Below are 13,530 nucleotides of genomic sequence, written 5' to 3'. Positions count from 1 at the left end.
GTGTGGACTCCCACAGGTCTCACGTCCCGTAATTGCTTCCTGGTGATCTCCAGAGAGATCTCATCCAATCAGGCCTTCCTTCAAAATGAATTTTTAGATATAATTATTTTGTTTGTTTGTTTGTTTGTTTGTTTATGACAGGTTTCTCAGTGTAACTAGGCTGGCCTCGAACTCACAGGGTGTGCCTCTGCCTCCCTGGGCGCTGGGATTAAAGGCAGGCACCACCATGCACAGCTATATATAATTATTTTAGATTATATCCTCTTTTATCTTATTTTTATAATCTTTAGCCTTGATATAGTTTAATTTTTTCCTCAAAAACAAACAAACAAACCTCAAAAAAGCAAACAAACAAACAAAACCACTATATATGCCAGACATGGCAGTGTATGCATAGATGCAGTTAGCCTTGGCTGTCCTGGAACTCCCTCTGTAGACCAGAGTGGCCTCTACCTCCCAGTGCTGGGATTAAAGGCGTGCACCATCACGCCTAGCCCTTTAAAAAGGATTGCAGTAGTATTTAAAGCACTTTATGTGGCGTTTAAAGATAGATGGATAAACAAACCGGCTTTGCATATACACCGAGGTGTACAATAAGGAGAGAGACTGCCTAGCATCACCCCACACAAGGTCAGTGACAAAAGTTCCTGTCTCATCAAGCTCTGCGTCCCTAAAGCCCACAGCACGTGCACAGCACACAGCCCTTGTTTTCTCTTTAACGTCTGATGCAGAATGGCAAATATACTCTACACCAAGATATGAGAAACTTTTCAGATGTTTGAACTAAAGTAATAAATCTCAGAGTCGGGTTTTAATGACATTCCCTGAAATGCAAATGCTCATTATAAAAAAAAACAAAACAAAACAACAACAACAACAAAACTGAAACCAAATGCAAAGATGCTGCTGACACCTACTTTGAAAGCATCCTTTTTACTTCTGTCTCGGTCTGTTCTAGGAGGAGCGCTGAAGTTATACAGTGAATAAAGCCTACTGTATGGCTCTTCCCTCTTCCCAGAGCTTCCGCACTCAATGCATGAAGGGGAGGGTCAACCCAGGGAATCGTGGGGTGCACGAATGCGGTATGGATCATGAAGCCCCTGGTTATCACATACCTCCCGAACGAGGTTGAAAAGGGTCCCATGCAGTCAGCGGGAGCTGAAGACACAGGTTAGGCTGCCTGCTATGCAGTGTTGCTCCATGTGCACACGGCGTGCACATGGCCTGCACACAGCCTGTACATAGTCTGCACATGGCCTGTACATACCCTGCACACGGCCTGCTTCTGCTCCATGCCCCAGGACAGCTGTACAATCGAAGGCTCCAAACACTGGACCACCTCACCCCTAAAGTGACCTGTGCAGGCTACTTTGACGGAGTTGCCCCTGTCTGCAGGCACGCATCACGTCAGTCCTTTAAGACCTCTGGTGATAACAGGCAAGGCTTAGAAGGCAGCCCACTCCAACTTAAGACAAACCTGAAAAACTACAAAATTCCTTCCTAACGTGACTGGCCTGATTTGTGGATGTTTGAAATGGCACCCTACCCTATGTACTGTGAAAAGTTTGCTGGAAAATGCCTCCTATTTGAGTTTGGAACACAAGAGAATTGGTTCAACTGATAAAAGGTAGAAAAATCTCAGATGCAAAGCTGTTCCTGCCTCTCTAGGCTGTTTTCTTTTTCCTATGTAATTAATCTGCATCAGCACTATTTAATATTTAAGACCAGTTGCTCAAAAATATCCTCAATCCTGTCTACAAACAGCTCATTCCCTACACTTCTATTTATAATTGTGATTTCATAACACAGTCAATCAAAGTGATGCAAATATAGTAGAAATCATTATTTATTCATTAAGGCCAGTTTTTTGAGAATTCCAACTTGTCTAAGTCACCTTTGACAGATCCTTTATTTTTATTATTTCTTTTTTTTCCCTTTTTTTAAATTAATTTATTCTTGTTACATCTCAATGGTTATCCCATCCCTTGTATCCTCCCATTCTTCCCTCCCTCCCATTTTCCCCTTATTCCCCTCCCCTATGACTGTTCCTGAGGGGGATTACCTCCCCCTCTATATGCTCATAGGGTATCAAGTCTCTTCTTGGTAACCTGCTGTCCTTCCTCTGAGTGTCACCAGGTCTCCCCCTCCAGGGGACGTGGTCAAATGTGAGGCACCAGAGTACGTGAGAAAGTCATATCCCACTCTCCACTCTACTGTGGAGAATGTTCTGACTGTGGAGAATTGGCTAGATCTGGGTAGGAGTTTAAAGTTTACGGCCTGTATTGTCCTTGGCTGGTGCCTTAGTCTGAGCGGGACCCCTATTATTTCTTTAAAAATTACAATGGGCAGGGCACCCCTTTAATCCCAGGACTCAGAGGCAAACAGGCAGATCTTTGTGATTTCCGGGCCAGCCAGGGCTACATAGTTAAGACTCTGCCTCAAACCACAAAGACAAAAATTAACTAAATTAAAAACTACAATGTATTGGTAAGGCCCCACAATCTGGGGCAACCTGATACAATTCACTGTTTCCTTGTCAAACAGGAACCATATTGGATAGTTTTCACCCTCCAGTGGAGCTGGACAGGAAAGGTTGGTAAATATTTTGCCAACAGTGATTGATTTACTTGAATCAAATAAAAGCTGTATACTGACAGTTACTTGGTTAAACCAGAAAAATCGAGTTCTCAGAGGGCACCTTGGGGGCTCTTTCTCTGGCAGTCCGTGGTGCCAAGGGATGGACTGTCCGAGAAGGCCCCCTGCAAAGGGCTCTTCTTTAGTCCTTCAATAATTAAACTCCCTGCAAGAGTATAAAGCAGCTCCACCTTTCCAAATTCTGTCCAATTCCCAAATTGTATCAGATTGCTATTTCATTTACATTTATATGGTAAATAGACAGTGGCCTCCCACTTGATAAGAAATGCATTTCCTGGACGACGAATATTCCTTTTCCAGGATGGCCTGAAGCGAGTGCTGATTAAAACCAACTAACCCTGCCAAAGAAGACACCCCCACACAAAATACTTTATCACAACTTCATTAACAGGCTTTACAGACCGGCAGGTCCTCCCCGGATAAAGGCTCTCCCGATAAAATCACCCATTTTATCTAGTCCGTTCATTCTGCCAGGTGAAAACGGTTTGACTTATCACAACGTGTGGCTAAGTTTTCTCGAATAACCTGCCTGATACCCCCTACTTAACAATCACGTCAGAATCAATCCAGTATCTATGTGTACTCAAATACTGTCAACCTCCAATCAGTTTAATGTCTGGAAAACAAACAAACAAGCAAACTACTAAGTTCTTTCATTGGCTTCTCAATGCTTGAAACAGCTTACTTTCAACTCAGAGTATAGACACCAATGTGTCAAGCACGGCCCCACCCCTCGCAAGAGCGGATGAGTGGAACATTTCACTGCACTCCATCACGTAGCGCAGCTAGAGAAACTTCATACGGACCCGCGCCAGTTGCACACTCTGCCTCAAAAAACACCATCATCAACACCCAGGTTCAATGAGGGTAAGACGCGCTTACACAGACCCGTAACATCACATTCGCAACTTTCCCTGGCTTACTCTCCCCCTTGCTTTCAACAAGTAGTCCCGGGAATCCGCAGTTAAGAACTTGGTAGGCTCGAATTACTCACTACCTTATGCAAAATCAAAATAACAAAACAGGAGGCAAAGGGGAGCAAGTCTACGCGCCCTAACATTAACAAATTGCGCATTTTACGCTCAGCACACGCCGGGTGCTGGGATCTCCCAATTCCACCCCTCCCCCCGCAGTCTTTCCTCCCCACCCCCCTCCTCTCATTCTGGGAAGTCTTTATTGGAGGCATCTGGGGTGCTACTCACCGAGTTTCTCCACCAACTTCAGCATCACCCCTCCGATGTGCACCTCCCCGGTCACTCTCAGGGTGACATCACGGTTCAGGTCCGTGACATGGACGCTCAGCTCCCACGTCCCGTCCGCGTAGCAGCCATCTGGCATCCTTATCCCGTCCAGAGCCATGGCTCCTTCCTGCGAGCGCAGAGGAAATGGCTCTCCTCAGCGTCACTCCCCCAAAGGAAGACAAACCCCACCGACTCCGCTGCTCCGCTGCGCCGGCCGCGGCGAGGGAGAAGGCGGAGGAGGCGCGGCGGAGCGCGCACCCCCCGAGGGCGCGGGCGCCACGGCACCCACAGACCGTGGCCTCCGCCGGCCGCGCCCGCCTAGCGGACGCAGGGCGCCTTCACCTGCCGCCGCTGCCCCCGGGCCCGGCTCGCCCCGCGCCTCCCCAACCGCGCGTCCCGGTCCAGGGGACCGGGCTGCGCCCTCCCCGCGCCCCGCTCCTCCCGCTGCGCCCCTCACCGTGCTCCTCCCGCCCGGCTCCCGCGGCAAAAGGCGAGGCCGGTGGCGCCCGCGTAGCTGTTCTGAGAGGAGCGGAGCCTCCCGCCGGGGCTAATGGAGTCCCGGCGCCGCGGCCCCCGCCCCACCCCCTCTCCCCGCCCCGGCCCCCGCCCCGCAGCACCGCCCGCAGCCGGCCTCCGCCCCCTCCTCTCCGCTCTCCTCGGGCCGCGCTCCCGCGGGGGAAGGGGGGTGGAGGGAGGCGCGCGCTCTGGAAAGGCCGGGGCGGCGCGCGCCTCGGGGGAGCACCGCGGGGGGAGGCGGCGGCCGCAATCTCGGCCCTTCGGAGCCGCTGTCCTTTTATGGAAATGAAGGACCGGGCACAGGGATGGAATCCAACATCCGGGCTCTCAGCTGCGGAGCTGGGGAGGGGGGCGGGGGCGCGCGCCGGGCCAAGGCGGCGCCTGCAGTCGGGGGTCTGGGGGTCCTGGCGTGAGAAGCTGCGGCGGGGAGTTCCTAGGCCCGGGACGTGTGCGGGGGAAACCTGGGCCCGGCATCGGGGACTCCACGCCGGGGAGCTTGGGAGAGGAGTTGGGATGCAGAAACTTTACGATGTCTGCCTTGAACATCCCACAAAAGCATGAAAGGCTAAAGGGGCGATGAACCACAAAAGTTGCCTGGCCAACAGGGTCCCGCTCCAATCCTGCGGGACCCCTGGGCGCTGGCGAGCGTTACTAACCCCTCAAGCGCCTGCCAGAAGTGAGAGCGCAGCCTCTTTGCTCCTGCTGGAAAAGAGAGGAAAGTCCCCCGTGTCAGTAGTTTACCGGAGACCGCTTCTCCACGCTGGCCAACTCTTTGCGCGTACTGGCGACTTTTCATCCGCAATTTAGAGGACTCAGTGGTTTGGATGCGCGCACATTTTCTTCTTTCCCCTCCGACACACTAAGAGATTTAAGTTGCTTTGAACCCGGTGCTCAGAAAGGAAAGAACTTTACCTCTTAGTGATGGAGCAGGGTCTCCGACGGCCCACCTCCACGTTCCCCGTTAACTGTTGGAGTCTTGTTCAGAATCTGCAAGCCAGGGAAATCGCCTCTCCTAGCAATCCATGACTCAAAATTATTTAAGTCAGGAAGACTCAGCTAAGACACCGTAAAAGATCTTGGTTTTAATCCTCGTGGACTTCTTGAAAGGCCTCAGGCAATCTCCCTGGCAAATAACCCTTTGTTCATCAACTCAACCACAGCCTCCAGAAAGGGGAGGACACCCATAAAGGAGAGAAAGCAGGAAAACTTAGTCAAATGCCGGAGGTTTGGGAGTTGGGGTGGGGGGTGGAGGGAAACCGCGCCACTGACAGCAGCCAGTCTCCAGGAGCCTCGCTCCAGTTATTTGTACTCATAGATGTTGCAAGTAGTTCACTTAGAAACAGTGTTGATGAAATTATGGTGTTGGAAAAATATAGGATAACATTTTTATTTTTAATAATGTAGAGAGTTAGTTGCATGGATTAAAAAAAAAACTGTATAAGCCAAGCATAGTGGCTGATGCCTTTAATCCCAGCACTCCAGAGGCTTACCAAGGCCAGCCTGGTCTATATAGTGAGTTCTAGGACAGGCAGAACTATTAGACTCTGACTCAAAAAAGCAATCAAACAAACAACACAATCTGTAGAAAATGGTAGGTGCAGCTGTAAAAATAAAAAACTCAGCCATTTAAAAATATTCAGATTAGGATGGGATAACCATTGAGATGTATCAAGAATAAATTAATAGTAAAAAAAAAATATAAAAAAATTCAGATAAAAAAAAAAAAAAGACTAAGCCGGGTGTGGTAGCACACGCCTTTAATCCAAGCACTCCGGAGGCAGAGAGGCAGGCGGATCTCTGTGAGTTCGAGGCCAACCTGGTCTACAAAGCGAATCCAGGACAGCCAAAGCTACACAGAGAAACCCTGTCTTGAAAAACAAAAAACAAAACAAAAGACTAGAAAGAAATTTCCCAGATGTTATTTATCTAGTGCTGTGGTTATGAGGGGTTTTGTTTTGTTGGTTTTAGTCTCTCTTTTTCTACCAATTCAAAACCTGTCACATCGTGGACTTTTCTGTCACCACTAAGAACTGCATTCAATGTCACAATTCTTCTGTGTGATGAACAGATTGGCTAGAGCAGCTACCATATTCTTGAATAGGATTTTCAGATATTCTTTGTGTGTGTGTGTGTGTATGTGTATGTGTGTGTGTGTATGTGTGTGTGTGTATGTGTGTGTGTATGTGTGTGTATATATGTGTATGTGTGTGTATATGTGTGTGTGTATGTGTGTGTATGTGTGTGTGTGTATGTGTGTGTGTATGTGTGTATGTGTGTGTATGTGTGTGTGTATGTGTGTATGTGTGTGTATGTGTGTGTGTGTGTATGTATGTGTGTATGTGTGTGTGTGTGTGTATGTGTGTGTATGTGTGTGTGTATGTGTATGTGTATCTCCAATGTTATCGATACATCTATGTTATCTATACATTTACAAATATGTTGGTGCAAAAAATACAGAAAACATACTGGTACCAATTAAGAACAAATGTCAAAGTATCAGTGCTCTGTCCCATAGAGAAATCTCATTATTAAGGAAATCCCTGCATGAACATATTATGAATGTTTGTTTCCTTACCTTATCTCCAAAAGATGTGAGGCCATGTAAAAGGATTCGTAAACTGGTGGGAGGCAACAGACGTTGGACGTGGCACAAAACAAGAAAAAGATGTTTATGTGCTTGAGGGTTAATTCTAGAGAATTAAAAAGAAATCAGGATTGAGGCCTGGAATTGTTCTTAATGACCTGTGTGTGTGTTCCAGTAAACCCAGAGTGACCAGCTTCGCCAGTATGCCTCTAGCACCAAAAATATCCATGTCCGTATTCCTTTTCCTCAGACAAACTTGTTGAAGCCAAGTGTGGCGATTCATAGCCCTGTTGAGCCGCAGCCTTCACATTGGAACTGTTTCCCAGTGAGCCACTTTCTGAACAGCCTCTCACTATAGTGTCTGCCGAGGGAGGACCATGTTTGTCCCTACAATTATCATGTTTTTTTTTTTAATATTGTAAATAACTGCCCCACTTAAATTATAGTTTTGCAAGAGACTATGCTACCTTAAAAAGCCAGCAGGCTGTTTGAGTGGCATAGAGCACTGGGAGGCAGAGACCCTTAGTTAAATACCTCTGGAAGAATATTTAGAGTGGGTGCAGCCTTGAGTATTTCAAGCTGTTGCTGCTTTGAAGATTAAAGAGGAGCCAAAACGCAAAGCTTTGAAACTAGGATATATTTTTTTCCCCTTCCTAGTTTATCAAGTGAGGCCTTCAAGAGCATTTCTTAAATATTTACTTGTACCTAATGTTTTCTAGTGTATTTAAATGTAGACTCTTATCTGAAACCCCCACTAGAGCCTCTAAGACTTGTGGTGCTGACATCATGCTGAAAAGCAGCCGAGAACTCCAGTGTTTGGAAGAACAGCTCAGGCTCTGGAAGCAACAACATCCAAATAAGGTACCAAGTACTGGGCTTAGATTTAGACCGAATGATACCTCACAGATCTGTCAGCGGACACAGCCCTGGGCTCCGTAACCCTCAGGTTCCCTTCAGCTCTGTCACCGGAGCTGCTTATGATGTCCTTTAAAAGTTATTCTAAAACATGAATATAAAACACAATCAAGGGGTTGAAAGGAGCAAGCGTAGATCTGTAAGATGGGGCGTAGGAGTTTAAATGAAGCCAGCAAGATGATATATAATGAATTATTCCTACCAAATACAGGTAAGCAGGCGGCCAGGGATGAAAAGCTACCAAGTGGACAGAAATCAAGGAAAAAATGACACAGCTAGACACCGTTTTGGTTAGGGGCTGTGAGGTGGGGGTTGGGGGGTGGGGGTGGGGGTGGGGGTGGGGGTTGGGGGGATGCCGACACAGAGCCACCGCTTTAGTTAGGCCCTGTGAGGTGGGGAGAGGGATGAGGGAAAGATGATAAATGACTGTTAAGCTATGAAAGAAAGAAAAATGTATAAGCAAAAAAAAACAGGTCTGTTTTCACAAAGGACCAGACGAAGGGCTCTGGAGTAACCACTCCAGGGAAACATGCATTCCTTGCACTTACTGCTTTTATTTCAGACAGGTTTTTTTTTTTTAAATGTATATAACCAGTGGCAGGTGGCTCTCTGAGTTTAAGGACAGTCTGTCTACAGAGAGCATTTTAGACAGCCAGAGCTACTACATAGAGAAGCCCTGTCATGAAACAAAACAAAACAAAACAAAAAGGAAAAAAAAGGGCAGGGAGAGAAGAAAAGAAAAAGTTAGAGTATTTGAGCTTTAGGATTGGTCATGAACTTTGACAAAAATATTTAAGGTTCGAAAATACTCATAACAGCCAGGCAGTGGTAGCACACGCCTTTAATCCCAGCACTCGGGAGGCAGAGGCAGGTGGATTGCTGTGAGTTTGAGGCCAGCCTGGTCTACAAAGTGAGTACAGGACAGTCAAGGCTACACAGAGAACCCCTGTCTCAAAAAACAAAACAAAACAAAAAAGAAAGAAAGAAAGAAAAGAAAAGAAAATACTCATAACAGCATGGTCTTAGTTGTATGGGTATCATTATTAGACAATGGAATATATAGACAGATGTGGAACATATTTTTTAAATAATTTACTTTATTTGCATTGGTGTTTTGCTTGCATTTATGTCTGTGAGAGGGTGTCAGATCCTCTGGAACTGGAGTTACAGACAGTTGTGAACTGCCATGTGGTTGCTGGGAATTGAACTCAGGACTTCTGGAAAAGCAGACAGTGCTCTTAACCACTGAGCCGTCTCTCCAGCCCCATATCACAACTTTTTAAGGTAGCAGGCTTATATTTTTTATTTATTTATTTATTTTGTTTTGTTTTGTTTTTCAAGACAGGGTTTCTCTGTGTAGCCTTGGCTGTCCTGGACTCGCTTTGTAGACCAGGCTGGCCTTGAACTCACAGAGATCCACCTGCCTCTGCCTCCCGAGTGCTGGGATTAAAGGCGTGCGCCACCACGCCCGGCCAGCAGGTTTATATTTAAAACATCAAAAAGCTTATGCACCCAAGAATAAAGTTATTTGCTTAGTGTGTGCTTCAACACAGGTTCAGTTCCCAGCACCCACCACGTGGTGGGGCCCAACCACCTGCAACTCTGCTTCCAGGGAAGCCAATGCCATCTGCTGGCCTCTGTGAGCACCAGGTACACACATGGTCAACACGCCTATATGTAAACACATAACTTTTTTTAATGTAGGGGACAAACTATAGAATAAGAAATATATTTACAAATGATGTCTGTTAAGGAATTTGTATCTAGAATATAAAAAAAAAACCCTGTTACACAATAATAGGAGATAAGATTTATATTATTATTAGTTTTGATTTTTAGACAAGGTCTCACTATGTAGCCTTGGCTGGCCTGGAGCTCTCTAAGTAGATCAGGCTGGCCTTGAACTCATAAAGAGCCACCAGCCTCTGCCTCCTGAGTGCTGGAATTAAAGATGTGCTCCACCACCCCTGGCAAGATAGAGTTTCTACTACGCAAAGGATACTAATAAACAAGAGGGCTACAGATGGCCAGTAAGTATCTAAGAAGATGCTAGTGTAGTTAGTCACCATAGAAATGCAAAGCGGAGCTACAAGGTGTCACTATGTCATGCCTACTACAATAGTTACATAGTTACAACTTTAAAAGATGGCTGAGCTCAGAGTGGTGGCCCAGGCCTTTAATCCCAGCAGTCGGGAAGCAGAGGCAGGTGGATCGCTGTGAGTTCTAGGCTAGCCTGGTCTACAAAGCAAGTCTAGGGCAGCCAAGGCTACACAGAGAAACCCTGTCTCAAAAAAAAAAAAAAAAAGTGGCCATAGGCGGTGCTGGCCAGGATCTGGAGACATCACAATGCCTTTGTCTGTGTATATAACACCCTTTGGGCATATCCACCCCCATTTTCTTCTCTTATCTCCCACAACTCCCTCTGAAATTCCTCCTTTCTAACACCACCCCCTCACGCCCCCACCCCACCACCCCCACCTACTCTCTGAGTGAGTTTAAGCAGGATTGCTGGCATGCACACACAGTGTGGCATTATTTATTGGGTCACAGGCAATTTGTCAGTAGCTACACCCCAAAGGAAAATAAGTCTTCCTCCGTAGGAACCTTTACCTGCCAATGGTTCCTTAGCTTACTACTGTTCCACACCCCATCGCTGGTGGCTGTTGGTGGCTCAGCCCTCGCAGGTGACCACAACTGCTGCGGTCATGACAGTCACAGAGGCATCACGTCCAGATGAGCAGTTCTCAGCGCTCCACCCTCTGATTTCTATGGAAACTTAACTTCACTCATATTGCTGAAAAGAATGCAAAATGTCCAGTTGCTTCTAAACAACTTGGCAATTCCTCAGAAAGCTAAACATGGGTTTCCTGTAAGCTAGCCAACAAATTCTTAAGTTGAAACCCGAACCTCCAAAGCAGTAGTACTGAAATGTGGGGCCTCTGATTAGACCACAAGGGTTCCCTTTGATTAGATCAGTGGCTCTTATATGTGGACATAGTGAGAAACGCCATCTCTGAAACAAAGAGGGTTCTCACCAGACACAAAGCCACTTCCCAGCATCCAGAAACTTAAAAATAAATAAATAAATAAAAGTCTTGTTTTATAGGTTGCCTCTTTTGTGGTACTTTGTAGTCCATATAGGCTAAGACCAGGAAGTCTACCCCTGGGTATATTACACAATATTTACTATATAAACAACTGTATACCATAGCTAGGAGTGCATAGCTCAGCATCGGAGTACTTGTCTTTGCATTTTCCGAGCTCTGGATTCAATCCCTAGCACTGTGAAATGAAACAAAATGGATGGGGGGATAATCCTGAAAACCCTAAAACCCTGTATATGAATACTCATGTCTAAAAGATTAAAATAACCTGAATGTGTTACCAGTAACGAATGTATAGATAAGGTGTGGTATATCCAGGCCATGAGATGTTTTTAATGCTTTCATTAGCATATGTTAGTTATAGAGTAGAATGGGTTGACATATTTTCTTCAAGATTTTTTTATTATCATGTATACAATGCTCTGTCTGCATGTACACATGCATACCAGAAGAGGGCATCACATCTCATTATAGAAGGTTGTGAGCCACCATGTGGTTGGTGGGAATTGAACTCAGGTCCTCTGGAAGAGCAGCCAGTGCCCTTAACCTCTGAGCCATCTCTGCAGCCTTGGGTTGACAGTTTCATGTATGTACACAATGTATTTTGGTCATATTCATACACACATGACTCCTCTTATCCCTTTTACTCCGGATACTCCTTCCTCTTTACAACCTCTCTACTTTTGTGTTTCTGTGTCTGTGTGACCCAAGGAGTTCACAGGACACAGGGTCATTTACAGAAGCATGGACGAGGGGTTATTTGTGGGATGATGGGCAACTCGCCAGTGGCTACTCCCTAGAAGAAAATCCCTCTCTCTCTCCCTCTCTCTCTCTCTCTCTCTCTCTCTCTCTTTTCCCTCCTTCCCTCCCCACCCCCCACCTGTCTCTTTCTGTCTGTCTGTCTCTCTCTGTCTGTCTGTCTCTCTCTGCCATCATAATACATTAACTTGTATAATCAATCTTCAGGAATGAATGGGACCCCATGAACCCTGTCTCTTCCATGACAGGATGTCGCCCTCTGGCCCATGCAGAGGAATCTTGTAGGCTTCCACCTCTTCCAAACCTACTTTATTTGGGTTCTTCACTGCTTATGCCTCCCTTTCAACCCACCTACCCTAGGTAGGAGAAAAAAGAGGTTCATGGGAATGGGAGAAGTAGACCTTTTTGGATTTAGTTCCTGGGAGCGATTCTCCTGGTGTAGTCAGCAGGATTTCAGCAGACCAGCAATTCCACCAAAGTTGCTGCTGGAACCTGGAACAGCAGCCGGAACCCGGAGCCCTGAGGCGGTCTCTGGAGCGGTTCTCTCTAGGAGCAATCAACAGCCAAACAACACCAAGACCCAAAAAGCCCCACCACCTGTTTTAGGCTCATATACATTAATATCTCCTCTCGGAGTCTGTACTAAGATGTGTTTCAGCTGGCAAAAGCCAAGCCCCGGGCAGGTTGTGGTTCATCTTCTAGTGGATAAACATCACCTGCTCTCTCACAAGTCCGGTCTCCTTCCCATACTTGGGATCAAAACAAAAACATGTTTACATCCGCTAAGGAATATGCCTCAGCCTAAGGGGGAAAAAAAAAAAAACACCACCACCAAAGACACAAACACTTCCCCTGCCATGTTGAGGCCCTGGGATTGATCCTGTGGTGGTTTAAATATCAAATGTGCCCTGTGGGCTCACTTGTTTGAATACTTGATTACCTGCTGGTGGCACTGTTTTGGGAGGCTGTGGAACCTCGGGGATATAGTGTCTGACTGGCCATTGTAAGCCACTAAGGGTGGCTGCAAACATCCAGCCCCAGCCTGTTTTCATCCTCTCTCTGTGTTCTGGTCCACGCTCCACACAGGTGTGAGGGATCTCACCTGCACCAAACACTGCTCCCTACTTTACAACCTCCATAGAGACTTCCCCACACTTCCAAACTCTGATCAAAATGGATATTTCCTGGGGCTGGAGAGGTGGCCCACCATGGGCTGGCTTTCTAGAGGACCAGGGTTCAATTCCCAGTGCCTACACTGAGGCCCACAACATCTGTAACTCCAGTTCCAGAGGATCTGATGTCCTCTTCTGGCCTCCCCCAGCACCAAGCATGCTTGTGGTGCACAGATAAACATGCAGGCAAAACACTCACACACACACACAATTTAAAATATAAAAACAAAGCTGGGTGTGGTGGTACACGCCTTTAATTACAGCACTTGGAAGGCAGAGGCTGGCTTATTGTGAGTTCGAGGCCAGCCTGGTCTACAAAGTGAGTCCAGGACAGCCAAGGATACACAGAGAAACCCTGTCTCGAAAAACAAAAACAAAAACAAAAAACAAACAAAATATATAAAAGCTTAAGTTGGACATGTGGCACACGCCTTTAATCCCTGCACTTGGGAGGCAGAGGCAGGTGGATCGTTGTGAGTTCGAGGCCAGCCTGGTCTACAAAATGAGTCTAGGAGAGCCAAGGCTATTACACAGAGAAATCCCATCTCAAAAGACCAAAATATAGGGCTGGAGAGATGGCTCAG

The 13,530-nt window shown here is 46.6% G+C and overlaps 1 protein-coding gene and 1 pseudogene across 7 annotated transcripts in view; one reads left to right on the top strand and one right to left on the bottom strand.

Annotated features, from left to right (window-relative positions):
- FERMT2 (FERM domain containing kindlin 2) overlaps positions 1–4,501 on the bottom strand; it is an 80,000-nt gene extending 75,499 nt beyond the window's left edge. For 4 of the 6 annotated variants that reach the window (XM_084797085.1, XM_084797084.1, XM_084797086.1 and 1 more), the window contains exons 1-2: positions 4,354–4,500; positions 3,858–4,023 (exon numbers count right to left, since the gene is read on the bottom strand). In XM_084797085.1, the coding sequence (XP_084653211.1) occupies positions 3,858–4,014 (157 nt within the window). In that variant the 5' untranslated portion in view covers positions 4,015–4,023; positions 4,354–4,500. Of the gene's footprint in view, positions 1–3,857; positions 4,024–4,353 lie in introns of all 6 variants that reach the window. The other 2 variants (XM_084797082.1, XM_084797083.1) reach the window with 1 other exon arrangement.
- Positions 2,433–13,530, top strand: part of LOC311606083 (large ribosomal subunit protein uL1-like) — a 19,567-nt pseudogene continuing 8,469 nt past the window's right edge. Inside the window, exon 1 of the transcript XR_014783658.1 lies at positions 2,433–3,522. The product of XR_014783658.1 is annotated as a large ribosomal subunit protein uL1-like (transcript). The remainder of the gene's footprint in view (positions 3,523–13,530) is intronic.

The sequence above is a fragment of the Acomys minous genome (genome assembly GCF_964271855.1).
Source record: "Acomys minous genome assembly, chromosome: 9".
Classification (NCBI taxonomy): Eukaryota; Metazoa; Chordata; class Mammalia; order Rodentia; family Muridae; genus Acomys; species Acomys minous.
The sequence above is the reverse complement of the archived record's forward strand: the minus strand, read 5'-3'. Positions and strand labels throughout refer to the sequence as shown.